Source organism: Oncorhynchus mykiss, unplaced genomic scaffold (assembly GCF_013265735.2).
Source record: "Oncorhynchus mykiss isolate Arlee unplaced genomic scaffold, USDA_OmykA_1.1 un_scaffold_293, whole genome shotgun sequence".
NCBI lineage: Eukaryota > Metazoa > Chordata > Actinopteri > Salmoniformes > Salmonidae > Oncorhynchus > Oncorhynchus mykiss.
This window is the reverse complement of record NW_023493744.1, coordinates 50469-77846: the sequence shown is the minus strand read 5'-3', so window position 1 is coordinate 77846 and position 27378 is coordinate 50469. Positions and strand designations below refer to the sequence as shown.

At 45.1% G+C, this 27378-nt stretch overlaps 1 protein-coding gene across 1 annotated transcript in view; it reads left to right on the top strand.

The window, feature by feature from the left end:
- LOC110518815 (tumor protein p63-regulated gene 1-like protein) overlaps positions 1 to 26957 on the top strand; it is a 110525-nt gene extending 83568 nt beyond the window's left edge. Inside the window, exons 5-6 of the mRNA XM_036973706.1 lie at positions 19283 to 19436; positions 22825 to 26957. Of these exons, the coding sequence (XP_036829601.1) occupies positions 19283 to 19436; positions 22825 to 23019 (349 nt within the window). The 3' untranslated portion in view covers positions 23020 to 26957. The remainder of the gene's footprint in view (positions 1 to 19282; positions 19437 to 22824) is intronic.
- Positions 26958 to 27378: the final 421 nt, after the last annotated feature.

Below are 27378 nucleotides of genomic sequence, written 5' to 3'. Positions count from 1 at the left end.
AAGGTCTGCAAGGCTGTAAATGCTGCAAATGGAGGATTCTTTGACGAAAAAAAAGTTTGAAGAACACAATTATTATTTCAATTAAAAATCATTAATTTATAACCTTGTCAATGTCTATATTTTCTATTCATTTTTACAACTCATTTCATGGAATGGACAAAAAAAATGTCTCTCTTTCAAAAACAAGGACATTTCTAAGTGACCCCAAACGTTTGAACGGTAGTGTGCAGTATTTAGTATGCCAATATTTCCCGGATGTCGTACTACATTCACCAAAATAGGAAGTATACCAGCAGTGGACATATTTAGTTGCTTAACAAGGATCCAATTCACACACTTATCAAGAGAACATCCCTGGTCATCCTTACTGACTCTGATCTGGAGGACTCACTAAACAGAGAACATCCCTGGTCATCCCTGGTCATCCCTACTGACTCTGATCTGGAGGACTCACTAAACAGAGAACATCCCTGGTCATCCTAACTGCCTCTGATCTGGAGGACTCACTAAACAGAGAACATCCCTGGTCATCCTTACTGCCTCTGATCTGGAGGACTCACTAAACAGAGAACATCCCTGGTCATCCTTACTGCCTCTGATCTGGAGGACTCACTAAACAGAGAACATCCCTGGTCATCCCTACTGCCTCTGATCTGGAGGACTCACTAAACAGAGAACATCCCTGGTCATCCTTACTGCCTCTGATCTGGAGGACTCACTAAACAGAGAACATCCCTGGTCATCTCTACTGCCTCTGATCTGGAGGACTCACTAAACAGAGAACATCCCTGGTCATCCCTACTGCCTCTGATCTGGAGGACTCACTAAACAGAGAACATCCCTGGTCATCCCTACTGCCTCTGATCTGGAGGACTCACTAAACAGAGAACATCCCTGATCATCCCTACTGCCTCTGATCTGGAGGACTCACTAAACAGAGAACATCCCTGGTCATCCCTACTGACTCTGATCTGGAGGACTCACTAAACAGAGAACATCCCTGGTCATCCCTACTGCCTCTGATCTGGAGGACTCACTAAAACACAAATGCTTCATTTGTAAATGAGTGTTGGAGTGTGCCCTTAGCTATTCGTCATTTAAAAATATTTTAAAAAGACAATTGTGCCGTCTGCTTTGTAAGGAATTTGGAATTATTTATACTTTTACTATTGATACTTCAGTATATTTTAGGAATTACAAGTATATTTAAAATGCAATACTTTTAGACTTTTACTCAAGTAGTATTTTACTGGGTAACTTTCACTGGAGTCATTTTATTTTAAGGTATCTTTACTTTTACTCAAGTATGACAATCGAATACTTTTTTCCACCACTGTTAAAATGTTATGCTTTGCGTTTTATCCATTATTTTTGATGGTAGGCCACTCTGGTAGGTGTTATGATCAAATAGCCACAGAAGCCTACTTGGACACTTTTATAACTGTAGATTTGTCCCCAGAGAACTCCAGTGGTTACCGTATCTTCATTTAATAACCCAATAATTTATTAAAAACTTTATTGATAAGAGGAGGGAAAATGTAAGGACATTACAGCATAGGACAAAGGCCTCAATGGGATACCTGCTGTGTTTCATACACAAAGCAAGGCCTCAATGGGATACCTGCTGTGTTTCATACACAAAGCAAGGCCTCAATGGGATACCTGCTGTGTTTCATACACAAAGCAAGGCCTCAATGGGATACCTGCTGTGTTTCATACACAAAGCAAGGCCTCAATGGGATACCTGCTGTGTTTCATACACAAAGCAAGGCCTCAATGGGATACCTGCTGTGTTTCATACACAAAGCAAGGCCTCAATGGGATACCTGCTGTGTTTCATACACAAAGCAAGGCCTCAATGGGATACCTGCTGTGTTTCATACACAAAGCAAGGCCTCAATGGGATACCTGCTGTGTTTCATACACAAAGCAAGGCCTCAATGGGATACCTGCTGTGTTTCATACACAAAGCAAGGCCTCAATGGGATACCTGCTGTGTTTCAAACACAAAGCAAGGCCTCAATGGGATACCTGCTGTGTTTCATACACAAAGCAAGGCCTCAATGGGATACCTGCTGTGTTTCATACACAAAGCAAGGTCCATGCAGAAATGGTTTGTCGAGATCGGTGTGAAAGAACTTGACTGGCCTGCACAGAGCCCTGGCCAATGTTCACTCTAAGTTGCCCGCGTGTACGGGCGCACAGTAGCCCAGGGACTGCAGGTACAGCTCTCAGGAACTGCAGGTACAGCTCCCGGGTACTGCGGGTACAGCTCCCGGGGACTGCGGGGACAGCTCCCGGGGACTGCGGGTATAGCTCCCAGGGACTGCAGGTATAGCTCCCAGGGAAGCAGAGCGCAGAAGAAATATGAGCTCATTGAGAGAAGCACCAGATTGAACTTCACTCAATTTTCATCCCTTTAGTTAACACTATCGTCATCTCCCTTTTACTGTGGCAATTATGATCAAATCAACGCAATATTAGCCACTTTCAATGCAACGTACCGAAACAAATTGAACTATGCAAGAGATTTTCTTGTAGGAAGAACTCATCGGCGTAGGATTCTAATTGAGCATTACTCAGCCCATACTTTACACAGACCGTGGCATAACCAATCACAGCTGCAGTAGTCCTATATGCAAATAGACTATTGCCTTATATGGCTCTGTGCCATTCATTGGAAACTGGACTGTGTTTACAGCATGAGTAGTTGTGCTTGTTTTGAGATCAAAGTGAGAGCTACATGTAGCCATGTGTGCTCGTTTGTTCTTATCCCGTTGCTAGTTAGTGAGTTATTAGCCCAGTTATGGATCATTTGTAGTCAGCAATGGGGAAGTGGTTGTTTAAAACACGAGCACATTTCTAGCCGTCTTTGAAAAGCCAGTCAAAAAAAGGTCTTTTTTTGTTGTCTTAAAGGGGCAGTGTTGTATTTTGAGACGGGCTTGAATAAGCGAAGTAGCCAATAGGCAGAGGGGAGCATGATTAGTCTGATTCTCCAGTAATGGTATGGGAATAATAATACATTTTATTTTGTAAAGTGGCTTCTCTTTCAACATAACAACATTGTCAGTCCCCTCCTTGTCTGAAGGACAAGTGTATTAACAGGTTCATGTGAAGCCCTGCATGTTTTTCAAAAGTCTCATGGAACGTAGGCCTATATTGAACACCACATTGGCTGCTACTGAAGGCTGAATGATAGAACAGCTATTTCCATGTAAAAATATTATGGGATGCATTTTCTCCATTGTTTCTGATGGTAGACCACTCTGGTAGGCCCTACATTAGGATCAAATAGCCACAGTAGCCTACCTGGCCACAGTTAAAACTGTAACTTAAAGCAGGTACAGCCTCAGTGTTCACAGTAAAACTGTAACTTAAAGCAGGTACAGCCTCAGTGTTCACAGTAAAACTGTAACTTAAAGTGGGTACAGCCTCAGTGTTCACAGTAAACACACACTGGAAGTGGCACAGACCTCACTAATGCTCTTGTGGCTGAATTAGAAGCAAGTCCCCGCAGCAATGTTACTGCATCTAATAGAAGCCTTCCCAGAACAGTGGAGGCTGTTATTGCACTAAAGGGGGGGGACCGACTCCATATTAATGCCCATGTTTTTGGAATGAGTTGTTGGACGATCAGGTGTCCACATATTTTTGGTCATGTAGTGTGTGTATATATATATATATATATATATATATATATATATATATATATATATATATATATATATATATATATATATATATATATATATATATATATTTTTTTTACTGCAACGACACACCTTCTCACAGTTTTACCATCTGAACACCATGGGTGCCTCAGCATTTCCAGCACCCCTTACTCCCGCGGCTATGGAAAGGGGAGTTAGATTTGAACGTCCGTGTGTGTGAGCTCTGCTGAGATCCCAAATAGCCACACCCTGAACTCTACCTCAGAGGGATTTGTCTATTTGCTCATGCAATTTACACTACAAAATACACTATAGTTTACACGAGAGAGACCTATATGTGCCTCGTTATGTGTTTGACTATGTAACTAGCTGTCATCAGGTCTCCCTCGTGAAAAGACATTTTTTTTTAAAAATACATAATTTATGCCAAGGGACTTCCCTGGGCAAATAAAGATTACATTAGTTTTCACCAGGCAGAATGCATCACTCAATTCACTGGGAAACAAAGAGCTACAGTTTGTGAGTCACCTGAGGTGTAGAAAGTGCACTAACACCCGGTCATCCCTGAACCTCAACAGTCCATGTAGTGAGTAATAGGGAAACCAATCCTTTACTCTTACCTGAGCCAGCAGTTTTTCTGAGAAATCAGAAGGAAAATGCACAGGGCTGTCCGAGAGAGTAAGGTAGGGAATGTCAGTGAGTTAATTTATGGGGGAGAGGGGGGAGGGGGACCAGAGGGGGAGAGGAGGACCAGAGGGGGACCAGAGGGAAGAGATGTGGGAAAGGGAGGAATATATAATGCACTTGGGTCATTGTCAAAAGTAGTGTACTGTGAAGGTAATAGGCCACCATTTGGTACTGTGAAGGTGATAGGCCACCATTTGGTACTGTAAAGGTGATAGGCCACCATTTGGTACTGTGAAGGTATTATGCCACCATTTGGTACTGTGAAGGTAATAGGCCACCATTTGGTACTGTAAAGGTGATAGGCCACCATTTGGTACTGTGAAGGTATTATGCCACCATTTGGTACTGTGAAGGTAATAGGCCACCATTTGGTACTGTGAAGGTAATAGGCCACCATTTGGCACACAGTCCAAGTATCACAATGGCAGTTACTGGCAGACCTTGAAGAGCTGTTATTAAATCTGTGTGCACTAGAATCTAGATAGTGATTGATAGACATACTGTGTAAAGTGTACTGTGAACAATAGATTTCCACCAAATAGAGGGCAGTGCCAACATCATGTCATTTTAAAGAATGAGGCTCTTGTCAAAATGAGTGCTCTATGTAGGGAATAGGGTGCCTTTGGGATGCAGACTCTACAGGGTTAGTAGGGCTCTGTTTACCTCTCAGACTCTACAGGGTTAGTATGGCTCTGTTTACCTCTCAGACTGTACAGGGTTAGTAGGGCTCTGTTTACCTCTGACTCTACAGGGTTAGTAGGGCTCTGTTTACCTCTGACTCTACAGGGTTAGTAGGGCTCTGTTTACCTCTGACTCTACAGGGTTAGTAGGGCTCTGTTTACCTCTCAGACTCTACAGGGTTAGTAGGGCTCTATTTACCTCTGACTCTACAGGGTTAGTAGGGCTCTGTTTACCTCTGACTCTACAGGGTTAGTATGGCTCTGTTTACCTCTGACTCTACAGGGTTAGTAGGGCTCTGTTTACCTCTGACTCTACAGGGTTAGTAGGGCTCTGTTTACCTCTGACTCTACAGGGTTAGTAGGGCTCTGTTTACTGCCAGACTCTACAGGGTTAGTAGGGCTCTGTTTACTGCCAGACTCTACAGGGTTAGTATGGCTCTGTTTACCTCTGACTCTACAGGGTTAGTAGGGCTCTGTTTACCTCTGACTCTACAGGGTTAGTAGGGCTCTGTTTACTGCCAGACTCTACAGGGTTAGTAGGGCTCTGTTTACCTCTGACTCTATAGGGTTAGTAGGGCTCTGTTTACCTCTGACTCTACAGGGTTAGTAGGGCTCTGTTTACCTCTGACTCTACAGGGTTAGTAGGGCTCTGTTTACCTCTCAGACTCTACAGGGTTAGTAGGGCTCTGTTTACTGCCAGACTCTACAGGGTTAGTAGGGCTCTGTTTACTGCCAGACTCTACAGGGTTAGTATGGCTCTGTTTACCTCTGACTCTACAGGGTTAGTAGGGCTCTGTTTACCTCTGACTCTACAGGGTTAGTAGGGCTCTGTTTACTGCCAGACTCTACAGGGTTAGTAGGGCTCTGTTTACCTCTGACTCTACAGGGTTAGTAGGGCTCTGTTTACCTCTGACTCTACAGGGTTAGTAGGGCTCTGTTTACCTCTGACTCTACAGGGTTAGTAGGGCTCTGTTTACCTCTCAGACTCTACAGGGTTAGTAGGGCTCTGTTTACTGCCAGACTCTACAGGGTTAGTAGGGCTCTGTTTACTGCCAGACTCTACAGGGTTAGTATGGCTCTGTTTACCTCTGACTCTACAGGGTTAGTAGGGCTCTGTTTACTGCCAGACTCTACAGGGTTAGTAGGGCTCTGTTTACTGCCAGACTCTACAGGGTTAGTAGGGCTCTGTTTACCTCTGACTCTACAGGGTTAGTAGGGCTCTGTTTACCTCTGACTCTACAGGGTTAGTATGGCTCTGTTTACCTCTGACTCTACAGGGTTAGTAGGGCTCTGTTTACTGCCAGACTCTACAGGGTTAGTAGGGCTCTGTTTACCTCTGACTCTACAGGGTTAGTAGGGCTCTGTTTACCTCTGACTCTACAGGGTTAGTAGGGCTCTGTTTACCTCTGACTCTACAGGGTTAGTAGGGCTCTGTTTACCTCTGACTCTACAGGGTTAGTATGGCTCTGTTTACCTCTGACTCTACAGGGTTAGTAGGGCTCTGTTTACCTCTCAGACTCTACAGGGTTAGTAGGGCTCTGTTTACCTCTGACTCTACAGGGTTAGTAGGGCTCTGTTTACTGCCAGACTCTACAGGGTTAGTAGGGCTCTGTTTACTGCCAGACTCTACAGGGTTAGTATGGCTCTGTTTACCTCTGACTCTACAGGGTTAGTAGGGCTCTGTTTACCTCTGACTCTACAGGGTTAGTATGGCTCTGTTTACCTCTGACTCTACAGGGTTAGTAGGGCTCTGTTTACTGCCAGACTCTACAGGGTTAGTAGGGCTCTGTTTACTGCCAGACTCTACAGGGTTAGTAGGGCTCTGTTTACTGCCAGACTCTACAGGGTTAGTAGGGCTCTGTTTACTGCCAGACTCTACAGGGTTAGTATGGCTCTGTTTACCTCTGACTCTACAGGGTTAGTAGGGCTCTGTTTACTGCCAGACTCTACAGGGTTAGTATGGCTCTGTTTACCTCTGACTCTACAGGGTTAGTAGGGCTCTGTTTACTGCCAGACTCTACAGGGTTAGTAGGGCTCTGTTTACTGCCAGACTCTACAGGGTTAGTATGGCTCTGTTTACCTCTGACTCTACAGGGTTAGTAGGGCTCTGTTTACTGCCAGACTCTACAGGGTTAGTAGGGCTCTGTTTACCTCTCAGACTCTACAGGGTTAGTAGGGCTCTGTTTACCTCTGACTCTACAGGGTTAGTAGGGCTCTGTTTACCTCTGACTCTACAGGGTTAGTAGGGCTCTGTTTACCTCTGACTCTACAGGGTTAGTAGGGCTCTGTTTACTGCCAGACTCTACAGGGTTAGTAGGGCTCTGTTTACCTCTCAGACTCTACAGGGTTAGTAGGGCTCTGTTTACCTCTGACTCTACAGGGTTAGTAGGGCTCTGTTTACCTCTGACTCTACAGGGTTAGTAGGGCTCTGTTTACCTCTGACTCTACAGGGTTAGTAGGGCTCTGGGCCTAGCTGTTTAAAGATATGCCTTCAGGGCCTTTTCATTTAGAGAGCAAGCGAGAGAAAGAGAGAAATATTTACTTAAAATTGCAAGAGAAAGAATCTGCCAAAGAACAAAAGTTGGAGGAATGAATATGCTGTGGCCAGGTGGCATGCAAGCCTAGTAAACAGATTGCACATTCAGTAAAGTATGTGCCCTGGAGGTAGTAGCTAGTTTAGTGACAGACTGTTGTACTGTTATAGGCTAGTGACAGACTGTTATACTTTTCAAATCAAATGTATTTATAAAGCCCTTCTTACATCAGCTGATATCTCAAAGTGCTGTACAGAAACCCAGCCTAAAACCCCAAACAGCAAGCAATGCAGGTGTAGAAGCACCTGCATTCTGTTTTAGGTTAGTCACTGACAGTTACACTGCTACTGCTGCAGGGCCTGAGGTCTCTAAGGTCAAGCAGACCTATTTGCAAACAAGGCTCCCAGATATTCAGCAGCAGCTACTCTTCCTGGGGTTTATTATGGATCCACATTAGTTCCGGTCAAGGCAGCAGCTACTCTTCCTGGGGTTTATTATGGATCCACATTTGTTCCTGCCAAGGCAGCAGCTACTCTTCCTGGGGTTTATTATGGATCCCCATTAGTTCCTGCCAAGGCAGCAGCTATTCTTCCTGGGGTTTATTATGGATCCCCATTAGTTCCTGCCAAGGCAGCAGCTACTCTTCCTGGGGTTTATTATGGATCCACATTTGTTCCTGCCAAGGCAGCAGCTATTCTTCCTGGGGTTTATTATGGATCCCCATTAGTTCCTGCCAAGGCAGCAGCTACTCTTCCTGGGGTTTATTATGGATCCACATTTGTTCCTGCCAAGGCAGCAGCTACTCTTCCTGGGGTTTATTATGGATCCCCATTAGTTCCTGCCAAGGCAGCAGCTACTCTTCCTGGGGTTTATTATGGATCCACATTAGTTCCTGCCAAGGCAGCAGCTACTCTTCCTGGGGTTTATTATGGATCCACATTAGTTCCTGCCAAGGCAGCGACTACACTTCCTGGGGTTTATTATGGATCCACATTAGTTCCTGCCAAGGCAGCAGCTACTCTTCCTGGGGTTTATTATGGATCCACATTAGTTCCTGCCAAGGCAGCAGCTACTCTTCCTGGGGTTTATTATGGATCCACATTAGTTCCTGCCAAGGCAGCAGCTACTCTTCCTGGGGTTTATTATGGATCTCCATTAGTTCCTGCCAAGGCAGCATTTATTCTTCCTTGGGTTTATTATGGATCCCCATTAGTTCCTGCCAAGGCAGCAGCTACTCTTCCTGGGGTTTATTATGGATCCCCATTAGTTCCTGCCAAGGCAGCAGCTACTCTTCCTGGGGTTTATTATGGATCCCCATTAGTTCCGGTCAAGGCAGCAGCTACTCTTCCTGGGGTTTATTATGGATCCCCATTAGTTCCTGCCAAGGCAGTAGCTACTCTTCCTGGGGTTTATTATGGATCCCCATTAGTTCCTGCCAAGGCAGCAGCTACTCTTCCTGGGGTTTATTATGGATCCACATTAGTTCCTGCCAAGGCAGCAGCTACTCTTCCTGGGGTTTATTATGGATCCCCATTAGTTCCTGCCAAGGCAGCAGCTATTCTTCCTGGGGTTTATTATGGATCCCCATTAGTTCCTGCAAAGGCAGCAGCTACTTTTCCTGGGGTTTATTATGGATCCACATTAGTTCCTGCCAAGGCAGCAGCTACTCTTCCTGAGGTTTATTATGGATCCAAATTAGTTCCTGCCAAGGCAGCGACTACACTTCCTGGGGTTTATTATGGATCCACATTAGTTCCTGCCAAGGCAGCAGCTACTCTTCCTGGGGTTTATTATGGATCCACATTAGTTCCTGCCAAGGCAGCAGCTACTCTTCCTGGGGTTTATTATGGATCCACATTAGTTCCTGCCAAGGCAGCAGCTACTCTTCCTGGGGTTTATTATGGATCCAAATTAGTTCCTGCCAAGGCAGCGACTACACTTCCTGGGGTTTATTATGGATCCACATTAGTTCCTGCCAAGGCAGCAGCTACTCTTCCTGGGGTTTATTATGGATCCACATTAGTTCCTGCCAAGGCAGCAGCTACTCTTCCTGGGGTTTATTATGGATCCACATTAGTTCCTGCCAAGGCAGCAGCTACTCTTCCTGGGGTTTATTATGGATCCCCATTAGTTCCTGCCAAGGCAGCAGCTATTCTTCCTGGGGTTTATTATGGATCCCCATTAGTTCCTGCCAAGGCAGCAGCTACTCTTCCTGGGGTTTATTATGGATCCACATTAGTTCCTGCCAAGGCAGCAGCTACTCTTCCTGGGGTTTATTATGGATCCACATTAGTTCCTGCCAAGGCAGCGACTACACTTCCTGGGGTTTATTATGGATCCACATTAGTTCCTGCCAAGGCAGCAGCTACTCTTCCTGGGGTTCATTATGGATCCACATTAGTTCCTGCCAAGGCAGCAGCTACTCTTCCTGGGGTTTATTATGGATCCACATTAGTTCCTGCCAAGGCAGCAGCTACTCTTCCTGGGGTTTATTATGGATCCCCATTAGTTCCTGCCAAGGCAGCAGCTATTCTTCCTGGGGTTTATTATGGATACCCATTAGTTCCTGCCAAGGCAGCAGCTACTCTTCCTGGGGTTTATTATGGATCCCCATTAGTTCCTGCCAAGGCAGCAGCTACTCTTCCTGGGGTTTATTATGGATCCCCATTAGTTCCGGTCAAGGCAGCAGCTACTCTTCCTGGGGTTTATTATGGATCCCCATTAGTTCCTGCCAAGGCAGCAGCTACTCTTCCTGGGGTTTATTATGGATCCCCATTAGTTCCTGCCAAGGCAGCAGCTACTCTTCCTGGGGTTTATTATGGATCCACATTAGTTCCTGCCAAGGCAGCAGCTACTCTTCCTGGGGTTTATTATGGATCCACATTAGTTCCTGCCAAGGCAGCGACTACACTTCCTGGGGTTTATTATGGATCCACATTAGTTCCTGCCAAGGCAGCAGCTACTCTTCCTGGGGTTTATTATGGATCCCCATTAGTTCCTGCCAAGGCAGCAGCTATTCTTCCTGGGGTTTATTATGGATCCCCATTAGTTCCTGCCAAGGCAGCAGCTACTCTTCCTGGGGTTTATTATGGATCCACATTAGTTCCTGCCAAGGCAGCAGCTACTCTTCCTGGGGTTTATTATGGATCCACATTAGTTCCTGCCAAGGCAGCGACTACACTTCCTGGGGTTTATTATGGATCCACATTAGTTCCTGCCAAGGCAGCAGCTACTCTTCCTGGGGTTTATTATGGATCCACATTAGTTCCTGCCAAGGCAGCAGCTACTCTTCCTGGGGTTTATTATGGATCCACATTAGTTCCTGCCAAGGCAGCAGCTACTCTTCCTGGGGTTTATTATGGATCCCCATTAGTTCCTGCCAAGGCAGCAGCTATTCTTCCTGGGGTTTATTATGGATCCCCATTAGTTCCTGCCAAGGCAGCAGCTACTCTTCCTGGGGTTTATTATGGATCCCCATTAGTTCCTGCCAAGGCAGCAGCTACTCTTCCTGGGGTTTATTATGGATCCCCATTAGTTGCGGTCAAGGCAGCAGCTACTCTTCCTGGGGTTTATTATGGATCCCCATTAGTTCCTGCCAAGGCAGCAGCTACTCTTCCTGGGGTTTATTATGGATCCCCATTAGTTCCTGCCAAGGCAGCAGCTACTCTTCCTGGGGTTTATTATGGATCCACATTAGTTCCTGCCAAGGCAGCAGCTACTCGTCCTGGGGTTTATTATGGATCCACATTAGTTCCTGCCAAGGCAGCGACTACACTTCCTGGGGTTTATTATGGATCCACATTAGTTCCTGCCAGGGCAGCAGCTACTCTTCCTGGGGTTTATTATGGATCCACATTAGTTCCTGCCAAGGCAGCAGCTACTCTTCCTGGGGTTTATTATGGATCCACATTAGTTCCTGCCAAGGCAGCAGCTACTCTTCCTGGGGTTTATTATGGATCCCCATTAGTTCCTGCCAAGGCAGCAGCTATTCTTCCTGGGGTTTATTATGGATCCCCATTAGTTCCTGCCAAGGCAGCAGCTACTCTTCCTGGGGTTTATTATGGATCCCCATTAGTTCCTGCCAAGGCAGCAGCTACTCTTCCTGGGGTTTATTATGGATCCCCATTAGTTCCTGCCAAGGCAGCAGCTACTCTTCCTGGGGTTTATTATGGATCCCCATTAGTTCCTGCCAAGGCAGCAGCTACTCTTCCTGGGGTTTATTATGGATCCACATTAGTTCCTGCCAAGGCAGCAGCTACTCTTCCTGGGGTTTATTATGGATCCACATTAGTTCCTGCCAAGGCAGCAGCTACTCTTCCTGGGTAATTTACATTATAATACAATTTTTAAACATTAAAATACATGTGTGTGTGTGTAGTGTGTATGTTACGTGTGTAGTGTGTGTTAAGTGTCTTTGAACCCGTGTGTGTGTGTGTGTGTGTGTGTGTGTGTGTGTGTGTAGTGTGTATGTTACGTGTGTAGTGTGTGTTAAGTGTCTTTGAACCCGTGTGTGTGTGTGTGTGTGTGTGTGTGTGTGTGTGTATGTTACGTGTGTAGTGTGTGTGTTAAGTGTCTTTGAACCCGTGTGTGTGACTCTTCACAGTTCACGCTGTTCCATAAGGTGTATAGTGTGTGTGACTCTTCACAGTTCACGCTGTTCCATAAGGTGTATAGTGTGTGTGACTCTTCACAGTTCACCCTGTTCCATAAGGTGTATAGTGTGTGTGACTCTTCACAGTTCACGCTGTTCCATAAGGTGTATAGTGTGTGGGACTCTTCACAGTTCATCCTGTTCCATAAGGTGTATAGTGTGTGGGACTCTTCACAGTTCATCCTGTTCCATAAGGTGTATAGTGTGTGGGACTCTTCACAGTTCATCCTGTTCCATAAGGTGTATAGTGTGTGTGACTCTTCACAGTTCCCACTGTTCCATAAGGTGTATAGTGTGTTACCTGGAATAGAGTTCCATGTAGTCATGTCTCTATGTAGTACTGTGGAATAGAGTTCCATGTAGTCATGGCTCTATGTAGGACTGAGGAATAGAGTTCCATGTAGTCATGTCTCTATGTAGTACTGTGGAATAGAGTTCCATGTAGTCATGGCTCTATGTAGTACTGTGGAATAGAGTTCCATGTAGTCATGGCTCTATGTAGTACTGTGGAATAGAGTTCCATGTAGTCATGGCTCTATGTAGTACTGTGGAATAGAGGTCCATGTAGTCATGGCTCTATGTAGTACTGTGGAATAGAGTTCCATGTAGTCATGGCTCTACGTAGTACTGTGTAATAGAGTTCCATGTAGTCATGGCTCTATGTAGTACTGTGGAATAGAGTTCCATGTAGTCATGGCTCTATGTAGTACTGTGGAATAGAGTTCCATGTAGTCATGTCTCTATGTAGTACTGTGGAATAGAGTTCCATGTAGTCATGGCTCTATGTAGTACTGTGGAATAGAGTTCCATGTAGTCATGGCTCTATGTAGTACTGTGGAATAGAGTTCCATGTAGTCATGGCTCTATGTAGTACTGTGGAATAGAGTTCCATGTAGTCATGGCTCTATGTGGTACTGTGGAATAGAGTTCCATGTAGTCATGGCTCTATGTAGTACTCTGGAATAGAGTTCCATGTAGTCATGGCTCTATGTAGTACTGTGGAATAGAGATCCATGTAGTCATGGCTCTATGTAGTACTGTGGAATAGAGCTCCATGTAGTCATGGCTCTATGTAGTACTGTGTAATAGAGTTCCATGTAGTCATGGCTCTATGTAGTACTGTGGAATAAAGTTCCATGTAGTCATGGCTCTATGTAGTACTGTGGAATAGAGTTCCATGTAGTCATGGCTCTATGTGGTACTGTGGAATAGAGTTCCATGTAGTCATGGCTCTATGTAGTACTGTGGAATAGAGGTCCATGTAGTCATGGCTCTATGTAGTACTGTGGAATAGAGTTCCATGTAGTCATGGCTCTATGTAGTACTGTGGAATAGAGTTCCATGTAGTCATGGTTCTATGTAGTACTGTTGAATAGAGTTCCATGTAGTCATGGCTCTATGTAGTACTGTGGAATAGAGCTCCATGTAGTCATGGTTCTATGTAGTACTGTTGAATAGAGTTCCATGTAGTCATGGCTCTATGTAGTACTGTGGAATAGAGCTCCATGTAGTCATGGCTCTATGTAGTACTGTGGAATAGAGTTCCATGTAGTCATGGCTCTATGTAGTACTGTGGAATAGAGTTCCATGTAGTCATGGTTCTATGTAGTACTGTTGAATAGAGTTCCATGTAGTCATGGCTCTATGTAGTACTGTGGAATAGAGTTCCATGTAGTCATGGCTCTATGTAGTACTGTGGAATAGAGTTCCATGTAGTCATGGCTCTATGTAGTACTGTGGAATAGAGTTCCATGTAGTCATGGCTCTGTGTAGTACTGTGGAATAGAGTTACATGTAGTCATGGCTCTGTGTAGTACTGTGGAATAGAGTTACATGTAGTCATGGCTCTATGTAGTACTGTGGAATAGAGTTCCATGTAGTCATGGCTCTGTGTAGTACTGTGGAATAGAGTTACATGTAGTCATGGCTCTGTGTAGTACTGTGGAATAGAGTTCCATGTAGTCATGGTTCTATGTAGTACTGTGGAATAGAGTTACATGTAGTCATGGCTCTATGTAGTACTGTGGAATAGAGTTCCATGTAGTCATGGCTCTGTGTAGTACTGTGGAATAGAGTTACATGTATTCATGGCTCTGTGTAGTACTGTGGAATAGAGTTCCATGTAGTCATGGTTCTATGTAGTACTGTGGAATAGAGTTCCATGTAGTCATGGCTCTGTGTAGTACTGTGGAATAGAGTTACATGTAGTCATGGCTCTATGTAGTACTGTGGAATAGAGTTCCATGTAGTCATGGTTCTATGTAGTACTGTGGAATAGAGTTCCATGTAGTCATGGCTCTATGTAGTACTGTGGAATAGAGTTCCATGTAGTCATGGTTCTATGTAGTACTGTGGAATAGAGTTCCATGTAGTCATGGCTCTATGTAGTACTGTGGAATAGAGTTACATGTAGTCATGTCTCTATGTAGTACTGTGGAATAGAGTTCCATGTAGTCATGGTTCTATGTAGTACTGTGGAATATAGTTCCATGTAGTCATGTCTCTATGTAGTACTGTGGAATAGAGTTACATGTAGTCATGGCTCTATGTAGTACTGTGGAATAGAGTTCCATGTAGTCATGTCTCTATGTAGTACTGTGGAATAGAGTTCCATGTAGTCATGGCTCTATGTAGTACAGTGGAATAGAGTTCCATGTAGTCATGGCTCTATGTAGTACTGTGGAATAGAGTTCCATGTAGTCATGGCTCTATGTAGTACTGTGGAATAGAGTTACATGTAGTCATGGCTCTATGTAGTACTGTGGAATAGAGTTCCATGTAGTCATGTCTCTATGTAGTACTGTGGAATAGAGTTCCATGTAGTCATGGTTCTATGTAGTACTGTGGAATATAGTTCCATGTAGTCATGTCTCTATGTAGTACTGTGGAATAGAGTTACATGTAGTCATGGCTCTATGTAGTACTGTGGAATAGAGTTCCATGTAGTCATGTCTCTATGTAGTACTGTGGAATAGAGTTCCATGTAGTCATGGCTCTATGTAGTACAGTGGAATAGAGTTCCATGTAGTCATGGCTCTATGTAGTACTGTGGAATAGAGTTCCATGTAGTCATGGCTCTATGTAGTACTGTGGAATAGAGTTACATGTAGTCATGGCTCTATGTAGTACTGTGGAATAGAGTTCCATGTAGTCATGGCTCTATGTAGTACTGTGGAATAGGTTTCCATGTAGTCATGGCTCTGTGTAGTACTGTGGAATAGAGTTACATGTAGTCATGGCTCTGTGTAGTACTGTGGAATAGAGTTACATGTAGTCATGGCTCTATGTAGTACTGTGGAATAGAGTTCCATGTAGTCATGGCTCTGTGTAGTACTGTGGAATAGAGTTACATGTAGTCATGGCTCTGTGTAGTACTGTGGAATAGAGTTCCATGTAGTCATGGTTCTATGTAGTACTGTGGAATAGAGTTACATGTAGTCATGGCTCTATGTAGTACTGTGGAATAGAGTTCCATGTAGTCATGGCTCTGTGTAGTACTGTGGAATAGAGTTACATGTATTCATGGCTCTGTGTAGTACTGTGGAATAGAGTTCCATGTAGTCATGGTTCTATGTAGTACTGTGGAATAGAGTTCCATGTAGTCATGGCTCTGTGTAGTACTGTGGAATAGAGTTACATGTAGTCATGGCTCTATGTAGTACTGTGGAATAGAGTTCCATGTAGTCATGGTTCTATGTAGTACTGTGGAATAGAGTTCCATGTAGTCATGGCTCTATGTAGTACTGTGGAATAGAGTTCCATGTAGTCATGGTTCTATGTAGTACTGTGGAATAGAGTTACATGTAGTCATGTCTCTATGTAGTACTGTGGAATAGAGTTCCATGTAGTCATGGTTCTATGTAGTACTGTGGAATATAGTTCCATGTAGTCATGTCTCTATGTAGTACTGTGGAATAGAGTTACATGTAGTCATGGCTCTATGTAGTACTGTGGAATAGAGTTCCATGTAGTCATGTCTCTATGTAGTACTGTGGAATAGAGTTCCATGTAGTCATGGCTCTATGTAGTACAGTGGAATAGAGTTCCATGTAGTCATGGCTCTATGTAGTACTGTGGAATAGAGTTCCATGTAGTCATGGCTCTATGTAGTACTGTGGAATAGAGTTCCATGTAGTCATGGCTCTATGTAGTACTGTGGAATAGAGTTCCATGTAGTCATGGCTCTATGTAGTACTGTGGAATAGAGTTCCATGTAGTCATGGCTCTATGTAGTACTGTGGAATAGAGTTCCATGTAGTCATGGCTCTAGGTAGTACTGTGGAATAGAGTTCCATGTAGTCATGGCTCTATGTAGTACTGTGGAATAGAGTTCCGTGTAGTCATGGCTCTATGTAGTTAGTACTGTGGAATAGAGTTCCATGTAGTCATGGCTCTATGTAGTACTGTGCGCCACCCATAGTCTGTTCTGGACTTGGGGACTGTGAATAGACCTCTACTGACATGTCTTGGGGGTATGCATTGGTGTCTGAGCTGTGTGCCAGTAGTTTAGACAGACAGCTGGATGCATTCAATATGTCAATACCTCTCATAAATACAAGTAGTGAAGTCAATCTCTCCTCCACTTTGAGCCAGGAGAGATTGACATGCATATTATTAATTTTAGCTCTCTGTGTTCATCCAAGGGCCAGCCGTGATGCCCTGTTCTGGACCAATGGTAATCTAAGTCCTTCTTTGTGGCACCTGACCACACGACTGAACAGTAGTCCAGGTGCGACAAAACTAGGGCCTGTAGGACCTGCCTTGTTGATAGTGTTGTTAAGAAGGTAGAAACTAGGGCCTGTAGGACCTGCCTTGTTGATAGTGTTGTTAACAAGGTAGAAACTAGGGTCTGTAGGACCTGCCTTGTTGATAGTGTTGTTAACAAGGTAGAAACTAGGGTCTGTAGGACCTGCCTTGTTGATAGTGTTGTTAAGAAGGTAGAAACTAGGGCCTGTAGGACCTGCCTTGTTGATAGTGTTGTTAACAAGGTAGAAACTAGGGTCTGTAGGACCTGCCTTGTTGATAGTGTTGTTAAGAAGGTAGAAACAAGGGCCTGTAGGACCTGCCTTGTTGATAGTGCTGTTAAGAAGGTAGAAACTAGGGCCTGTAGGACCTGCCTTGTTGATAGTGCTGTTAAGAAGGTAGAAACTAGGGCCTGTAGGACCTGCCTTGTTGATAGTGTTGTTAAGAAGGTAGAAACTAGGGCCTGTAGGACCTGCCTTGTTGATAGTGTTGTTAAGAAGGCAGAGCAGTGCTTTATCATGGACAGACTTCTCCATATCTTAGCTACTGTTGTATCAACATGTTTAAACCATGACAGTTTACAATCCAGGGTTACTCCAAGCAGTTTAGTCACCTCAACTTGCTCAATATCCACATTATTCTTTACACAATTTTGTTGAGGTTTAGGGTTTAGTGAAAGATTTGTCCCAAATACAACAGTTTTAGTATTAGAAATATTTAGGATGAACTTATTTCTTGCCACCCACTCTGAAACTGACTGGAACGCTAAGTATTTCAGTGATTTTACTTGCTGTGGTAGCTGACGTGTTGATTACTGAGTCATCAGCATACATAGAAACTCTGGCTTTACTCAGAGCTAGTGGCAGGTCATTAGTAACGATTGAAAAATCTGTTGCCCTGGGGAATGCCTGTTGAAAAATCTGTTGCCCTGGGGAATGCCTGTTGAAAAATCTGTTGCCCTGGGGAATGCCTTTTGAAAAATCTGTTGCCCTGGGGAATGCCTGTTGAAAAATCTGTTGCCCTGGGGAATGCCTGTTGAAAAATCTGTTGCCCTGGGGAATGCCTGTTGAAAAATCTGTTTCCCTGGGGAATGCCTGTTGAAAAATCTATTGCCCTGGGGAATGCCTGTTGAAAAATCTGTTGCCCTGGGGAATGCCTGTTGAAAAATCTGTTGCCCTGGGGAATGCCTGTTGAAAAATCTGTTGCCCTGGGGGATGCCTGTTTCTACTTGGATTATGTGATTATATTTAGAATGTGAAAACATCAAGTTTTGATTTTTGATGTTTTGTGACAGAATAAAGATGAATGCATCATTTTAATCAGATGATAAATATACATGTTCACTGTTAGTTGACTGTTGTTGTTGTTTTTGTTTTTTGTTTATGCTTTCATAATATTATAATTATACTGTATATAATATATGACATTTAGCTTGACTCTTTTATCCAAAGCGTATTCTAGTCATGTGTGCATACATTTTATGTTTGGGTGGTCCCGGGAATCGAACCCATTATCCTGGCGTTGCAACCATGGTTCTCTACCAGCTGGACTGATTGTATTGTTTTTGACTCTGCTTTCCTTCAGGACGGGAGGAGAGGAGAGGGTGTCTGTCTGTATCCGTTAATTGGCTGGTTTTCTGTTTCTTGGTTTCACGAGAGAAGGGCGAGGGTCCAACTGTGTTGTTCTGTGGCTGTGTGTGTTTCCGCGAGAGGAGGCGAGGGTGTGTTCTGATAACCTTTCTGTGTTTCCACGAGAGGAGGAGAGGTTGTGTTCTGATAATGTTGTTTCTGTGTTTCCAGGAGAGGAGGAGAGGGTGTGTTCTGATAACCTTTCTGTGTTTCCAGGAGAGGAGGAGAGGGTGTGTTCTGATAACCTTTCTGTGTTTCCAGGAGAGGAGGAGAGGGTGTGTTCTGATAATGTTGTTTCTGTGTTTCCAGGAGAGGAGGAGAGGGTGTGTTCTGATAATGTTGTTTCTGTGTTTCCAGGAGAGGAGGAGAGGGTGTGTTCTGATAATGTTGTTTCTGTGTTTCCAGGAGAGGAGGAGAGGGTGTGTTCTGATAATGTTGTTTCTGTGTTTCCAGGAGAGGAGGAGAGGGTGTGTTCTGATAATGTTGTTTCTGTGTTTCCATGAGAGGAGGAGAGGGTGTGTTCTGATAACCTTTCTGTGTTTCCAGGAGAGGAGGAGAGGGTGTGTTCTGATAATGTTGTTCTGTGGTTTCAGGAGAGAAGGAGAGGGTGTGTTCTGATAATGTTGTTTCTGTGTTTCCAGGAGAGGAGGAGAGGGTGTGTTCTGATAATGTTGTTCTGTGGTTTCAGGAGAGAAGGAGAGGGTGTGCGTGTGTTCTGGGACCGGCTAAGGGAACCCTCATTCTCGTCTCGGTGGAACCCATTCACTACAGACTACCCGTTCAGCACCTTTACCTATCACCCTGTCAGGAACATAGACCACAGGTTCACTGCTCTCTGTGAGGTGAGTATCCTACCACATTACCATCCTTACCACCCTACCATCTTACCACACTACCACCCTACCATCTTACCATCTTACCACACTACCACCCTACCATCTTACTATCTTACCACACTAACACCCTACCATCTTACCACCCTACCATCTTACCATCCTTACCACCCTACCATCTTACCATCCTTACCACCCTACCATCTTACCACACTACCACCCTACCATCTTACCACACTACCACCCTACCATCTTACCATCTTACCACACTACCACCCTACCATCTTACCACACTACCACCCTACCATCTTACCATCTTACCACACTACCACCCTACCATCCTACCACACTACCACCCTACCATCTTACCACACTACCACCCTACCATCTTACCATCCTTACCAAACTACCACCCTACCATCTTACCACACTACCACCCTACCATCTTACCATCCTACCACACTACCACCCTACCTCCTTACCATCCTTACCACCCTACCTCCTTACCATCCTTACCACCCTACCATCTTACCATCCTACCATCTTACCACCCTAGCATCTTACCATCCTACCATCTTACCATCCTACCACCCTACCATCCTTACCATCCTACCATCTTACCATCCTTACCATCTTACCATCCTTACCACACTACCATCCTACCACCCTTACCATCCTTACCACCCTACCATCTTACCATCCTACCATATTACCATCCTTACCACACTACCATCCTACCATCTTACCATCCTTACCACACTACCATCCTACCACCCTATCCTACTACCCTGCACCCTGTCAGGAACATAAACCACAAGTCCAATGTCCTCTGTGAAGAAGATTTCAGCTCCGGAGGTTTGTGGGCTCTATCTCCACTATTAGAGGTTTATGGGCTCTATCTCCACTATTAGAGGTTTATGGGCTCTATCTCCACTATTAGAGGTTTATGGGCTCTAGCTCCACTATTAGAGGTTTATGGGCTCTAGCTCCACTATTAGAGGTTTATAGGCTCTAGCTCCACTAGTAGAGGTTTATGGGCTCTAGCTCCACTATTAGAGGTTTATGGGCTCTAGCTCCACTATTAGAGGTTTGTGGGCTCTATCTCCACTATTAGAGGTTTGTGGGCTCTATCTCCACTCTTAGAGGTTTATGGGCTCTAGCTCCACTATTAGAGGTTTGTGGGCTCTATCTCCACTATTAGAGGTGTATTTGTAGATGTATTCGTAGGTGTATTTGTAGGTGTATTTGTAGGTGTATTTGTTGGTGTATTTGTAGGTGTATTTGTAGGTGTATTTGTAGGTGTATTTGTAGATGTATTTGTAGATGTATTTGTAGGTGTATTTGTAGGTGTCCTGCGTCGTCACATTTTGAAAAGGGAGATTTGATAGAGTTCAAGGTATCATTAATATGATTTTGATAGGCTCAGCATTATGAATTGCACCTGAAAATGACACTGCTTTTATATGAGTAAACACATGTCATACTGTACATTGTGTAATAACTTTCCCTCAAAATACTCTTTTTTTTCTCATGGTTAATCAGCAATATATGCTAATGGCCAGCACCTCTCCTTCCCACTGAAATGTTGAAATGCAACATCACACCCTGGGATACTTCAGATGTAGTAGTCAGTGATTCCCAGATAGACAGTTGAAGTGGGAAGTTTACATACACTTAGGTTGGAGTCATTAAAACTCGTTTTTTTCAACCACTCTACATATTCTTGTTAACAAACTATAGTTTTGGCAAGTCGGTTAGGACATCTACTTCGTGCATGACACAAGTAATTTTTCCAACAATTGTTTACAGACAGATTATTTCACTTATAATTCACTGTATCACAATTCCAGTGGGTCAGAAGTTTACATACACTAAGTTGACTGTGCCTTTAAACAGCTTGGAAAATTCCAGAAAATTATGTCATGGCTTTAGAAGCTTCTGATAGGCTATTTGATATCATTTGAATAAACTGTATTGAGACCTAATCAACTGTAACACAAGATGTCCTGCACAGATCAGCAAACCTTACTATAAATCTTCAGAAAAGCTCGCAGGAAGTTAGAGGGTTTCATTACAGAGTGGGTGGGGTTACATTACAGAGTGGGTGGGGTTACGTTACAGAGTGGGTGGGGTTACATTACAGAGTGGGTGGGGTTACGTTACAGCGTGGGTGAGGTTATGTTACAGCGTGGGTGGGGTTACGTTACAGCGTGGGTGGGGTTACGTTACAGCGTGGGTGGGGTTACGTTACAGCGTGGGTGGGGTTACGTTACAGCGTGGGTGGGGTTACGTTACAGCGTGGGTGGGGTTACGTTACAGCGTGGGTGGGGTTACGTTACAGCGTGGGTGGGGTTACGTTACAGCGTGGGTGGGGTTACGTTACAGCGTGGGTGGGGTTACGTTACAGCGTGGGTGGGGTTACGTTACAGCGTGGGTGGGGTTACGTTACAGCGTGGGTGGGGTTACGTTACAGCGTGGATGGGGTTACGTTACAGCGTGGGTAGAGGGTATCTACCACTGGGATGTTTTTCATGTTTTGAAGGGATGGAGCCACCCTGCCTTCCCTCTCTCCTTCCCTCTCTCCTTCCCTTTCTCCTTCCCTCTCTCCTTCCCTCTCTCCTTCCCTTTCTCCTTCCCTTTCTCCTTCCCTCTCTCCTTACCTCTCTCCTTCCCTCTCTCCTTCACTCTCTTATAGAGAAAACACACCAGACTGTTCAGCAGTAATAAGCAGCGGGTGTCCACTGTGTTAGTAACCTCCTGCTGGGTGTTGGCGAGAAGCAGCAATTCAAATGAGTCTTCTAGAAATTAACAGAAAATGACGGATAATGTTCTTTGGTCAACCATCTACTGTTTTTAACAGCTTGTGCGGTCTGTTATCTCTCTCGCTCTCTCGCTCTCACCCCTCTCGCTCTCTCGCTCTCACCCCTCTCGCTCTCTCTCTCACCCCTCTCGCTCTCTCGCTCTCTCTCACCCCTCTCGCTCTCTCGCTCTCTCTCACCCCTCTCGCTCTCTCACCCCTCTCGCTCTCTCGCTCTCCCCTCTCGCTCTCGCTCTCTCTCCCCTCACTCTCTCTCCCCTCACTCCTCTCTTCCTCCTCTCTCTCCTCTCTTCCTCTCCCCTCCCTTCCCTCCCTCCTCTTTTCCTCTCCCCTCCCTCCTATCTCTCCTCTCTTCCTCTTCCCTCCCTCCTCTCTTCCTCTTCCCTCCCTCCTCTCTTCCTCTCCCCTCCCTCCTCTCTTCCTCTCCCCTCCCTCCTCTCTTCCTCTCCCCTCCCTCCTCTCTTCCTCTCCCCTCCCTCCTCTCTTCCTCTCCCCTCCCTCCTCTCTTCCTCTCCCCTCCCTCCTCTCTTCCTCTCCTCTCCCTCCTCTCTTCCCTCCCTCCCTCCCTCTCTCTCTCAGATCCAGAGCTTCCGTGAGCAGCTGACGGAGGCAGCCCAGAAGGCCCACCTGAAGAAGCCCATCCCTGGGAAGGCCAACGGAGTCCTGGTGCTGAACCAGCCCCTGCTCATCGAATCCTACGTGGGTCTGATGTCCTTCATCGGGAACCAGAACAAGCTGGGATACTGCCTGGCACGGGGAAACATCGGCTTTTAAACAATGCTTTAGCTAGAATCTTTGAATGTGCATTACTACTTGATTACTTAATCATAGTTTGTAGTTGTGGCCTAGTTACAGATATGAAGTATCATTATAAATATTTTTAATCCGGTGTCTAGTCTTCCCTTGGTCATTCCTTATAGTCCGCTCTCTAATTTTAACTAAGCTTTAACTAGACTACAATTTCTACTTCATTTCTTTTTGTTTCTTTGTTTGCAATCATTTGCCTATTTACAGATTTGAAGTCGTTTTTTATAATTTAATAGTTGGAAGGATGTGTTTTGATGCTAATTTAAAATGTATTTTCAGAGGTCAATTTTGAAAATGTTGGGGTTTGTTAGTTTACTTTTCTATACCTTTAGTAGAACAGTGTTCATGTCTAAATGTAGTTCTGTCATTCTGATCCCCTTTTGGGTTCATTTCCTACGTAGTGACTGTGCCAAATGTGTTCCTGCCGTCCCAGAGTTTATAAAATGTATACAATACCGTGACTCTCTTCTACAGCTCATCTGACTTTACCGTTCTCTAACTTAATTACTTAGCTCAATGTACAAACAGCCAGTAACATCCACATCCTTTGGCTGGATGATTGATTCCCTTGGTATTCCAGGACCTTTACATTTGACCTCTTCACTGATGCTATAATAATTCACCACTGTTTGCGATGGGAGTTTCTCCCCTTCGTGGTCCTTTGGTTGTGTCCCAAATTGACACCCTAATCCCTAGAGTAGTGCACTACTTAGGGATTAGGTAGTGCACTACTTATGGAATAGAATGAGATTTTGGACACGGACAATATATTATCCCTGTGTCATTCTCTTACTGGAACAAGAGGGTGTGTTTGTCAGCTCTGTTTTAAAGGTGTATAGTGTGTTATTACAGTGAGTACGGTACTGGTAATGTCCCCTGATTTATGAGTATATACCACGTGTCCTGCTGCCGTGCTTGTATCTATAGCACTGGGCCCATGTCAGACTATAACCAGCCAGCCGATCCTATCCTGTCCTGGTAAATAAGGCCCATCCTATCATGGTAAACGAGGCACATCCTGTCCTGGTAAATGAGGCCCATCCTATCCTGTCCTGGTAAACGAGGCACATCCTGTCCTGGTAAATGAGGCACATCCTATCCTGTCCTGGTAAACGAGGCACATCCTGTCCTGGTAAATTAGGCACATCCTATCCTGTCCTGGTAAATGAGGCACATCCTATCCTGTCCCGGTAAATGAGGCCCATCCTATCCTGAGCCTGTCCTAGTTAATCAGGCCCATCCTATCCTGAGCCTGTCCCAGTTAATGAGGACCTTCCTATCCTGAGCCTGTCCTAGTTAATCAGGCCCTTCCTATCCTGAGCCTGTCCTAGTTAATCAGGCCCATCCTATCCTGAGCCTGTCCCAGTAACTGAGGCCCATCCTATCCTGAGCCTGTCCTAGTTAATCAGGCCCATCCTATCCTAAGCCTGTCCTAGTTAATCAGGCCCATCCTATCCTGAGCCTGTCCTAGTTAATCAGGCCCATCCTATCCTGAGCCTGTCCCAGTTAATGAGGACCTTCCTATCCTGAGCATGTCCAAGTTAATCAGGCCCATCCTATCCTGAGCCTGTCCTAGTTAATCAGGCCCATCCTATCCTAAGCCTGTCCTAGTTAATCAGGCCCATCCTATCCTGAGCCTGTCCTAGTTAATCAGGCCCATCCTATCCTGAGCCTGTCCCAGTTAATGAGGACCTTCCTATCCTGAGCATGTCCTAGTTAATCAGGCCCATCCTATCCTGAGCCTGTCCTAGTTAATCAGCCCCATCCTATCCTAAGCCTGTCCTAGTTAATCCGGCCCTTCCTATCCTGAGCCTGTCCCAGTAAATGAGGCCCATCCTATCCTGAGTCTGTCCCAGTAAATGAGGCCCATCCTATCCTGAGTCTGTCCCAGTAAATGAGGCCCATCCTATCCTGAGCCTGTCCCAGTAAATGAGGCCCATCCTATCCTGAGTCTGTCCCAGTAAATGAGGCCCATCCTATCCTGAGTCTGTCCCAGTAAATGAGGCCCATCCTATCCTGAGTCTGTCCCAGTAAATGAGGCCCATCCTATCCTGAGTCTGTCCCAGTAAATGAGGCCCATCCTATCCTGAGTCTGTCCCAGTAAATGAGGCCCATCCTATCCTGAGTCTGTCCCAGTAAATGAGGCCCATCCTATCCTGAGTCTGTCCCAGTAAATGAGGCCCATCCTATCCTGAGTCTGTCCCAGTAAATGAGGCCCATCCTATCCTGAGTCTGTCCCAGTAAATGAGGCCCATCCTATCCTGAGCCTGTCCCAGTAAATGAGGCCCATCCTATCCTGAGTCTGTCCCAGTAAATGAGGCCCATCCTATCCTGAGTCTGTCCCAGTAAATGAGGCCCATCCTATCCTGAGTCTGTCCCAGTAAATGAGGCCCATCCTATCCTGAGTCTGTCCCAGTAAATGAGGCCCATCCTATCCTGAGCCTGTCCCAGTAAATGAGGCCCATCCTATCCTGAGCCTGTCCCAGTAAATGAGGCCCATCCTATCCTGAGTCTGTCCCAGTAAATGAGGCCCATCCTATCCTGAGCCTGTCCCAGTAAATGAGGCCCATCCTATCCTGAGTCTGTCCCAGTAAATGAGGCCCATCCTATCCTGAGTCTGTCCCAGTAAATGAGGCCCATCCTATCCTGAGTCTGTCCCAGTAAATGAGGCCCATCCTATCCTGAGTCTGTCCCAGTAAATGAGGCCCATCCTATCCTGAGTCTGTCCCAGTAAATGAGGCCCATCCTATCCTGAGTCTGTCCCAGTAAATGAGGCCCATCCTATCCTGAGTCTGTCCCAGTAAATGAGGCCCATCCTATCCTGAGTCTGTCCCAGTAAATGAGGCCCATCCTATCCTGAGTCTGTCCCAGTAAATGAGGCCCATCCTATCCTGAGTCTGTCCCAGTAAATGAGGCCCATCCTATCCTGAGTCTGTCCCAGTAAATGAGGCCCATCCTATCCTGAGCCTGTCCCAGTAAATGAGGCCCATCCTATCCTGAGTCTGTCCCAGTAAATGAGGCCCATCCTATCCTGAGTCTGTCCCAGTAAATGAGGCCCATCCTATCCTGAGTCTGTCCCAGTAAATGAGGCCCATCCTATCCTGAGTCTGTCCCAGTAAATGAGGCCCATCCTATCCTGAGTCTGTCCCAGTAAATGAGGCCCATCCTATCCTGAGTCTGTCCCAGTAAATGAGTTCCATCCTATCCTGAGTCTGTCCCAGTAAATGAGGCCCATCCTATCCTGAGTCTGTCCCAGTAAATGAGGCCCATCCTATCCTGAGCCTGTCCCAGTAAATGAGGCCCATCCTATCCTGAGTCTGTCCCAGTAAATGAGGCCCATCCTATCCTGAGCCTGTCCCAGTAAATGAGGCCCATCCTATCCTGAGCCTGTCCCAGTAAATGAGGCCCATCCTATCCTGAGTCTGTCCCAGTAAATGAGGCCCATCCTATCCTGAGTCTGTCCCAGTAAATGAGGCCCATCCTATCCTAAGCCTGCCCTAGTTAATCAGGCCCATCCTATCCTGAGCCTGCCCTAGTTAATCAGGCCCATCCTATCCTAAGCCTGTCCTAGTTAATCAGGCCCATCCTATCCTGAGACTGTCCCAGTAAATGAGGGGATTTTGTTTTGTTGTGTTTCACTACCTGTTGAATCTCAATACCAAAAGGGGCTGGGTATCTGTTAAAGTAACTTTCCAGTGAAAATCTCACTTTTAATGCGGCAATATGTACTTTTTTTGGGCAACCCAACCAAATATGCATAGAAATGTGAGTTATAGATCTGTCATTCTCATTGAAAGCAAATCTAAGAAGCAGTAAGATGTGTTCTATATTTGCTTTTTTCTGTGCTTTCCTGTTTCTAAGTAAATAAATTTGAGTCTTTCGGTTTTTTGTACACCGACTTCATACTGCTGAAATACAATATTGTTGTTATGTAAAAGATATTACACAGGACCATGACTCTCTAAACTATCCTTTCTTATTTTGTCGCCAACTGAAAGGAGGAGAAATGCTTATTAAACAAATGTGTGCACAAAATTGGAGAGAAATACGCTTTTAGTGAGCATGAAAAATGACTGGTATCTTTTGTTTCAGCTCATGAAACATGGGACCAACACTTTACATGTTGCGTTTATATTTTTGTTACGGATATAATTTGCCTGGGGAGAATCTCAATTGAATACTCCTCGCGTCCTCTCTCCTCACCTCCTTCTCAAAATCAATTGGTGGAAAAGGTCACGAGGGACGGGACCTCTGGCTTTCTCATCCAATGGGTTTTGAGAATTAGGCGAGGAGAGAGGACGCAAGGAGTATTCAATTAAGGTTCTG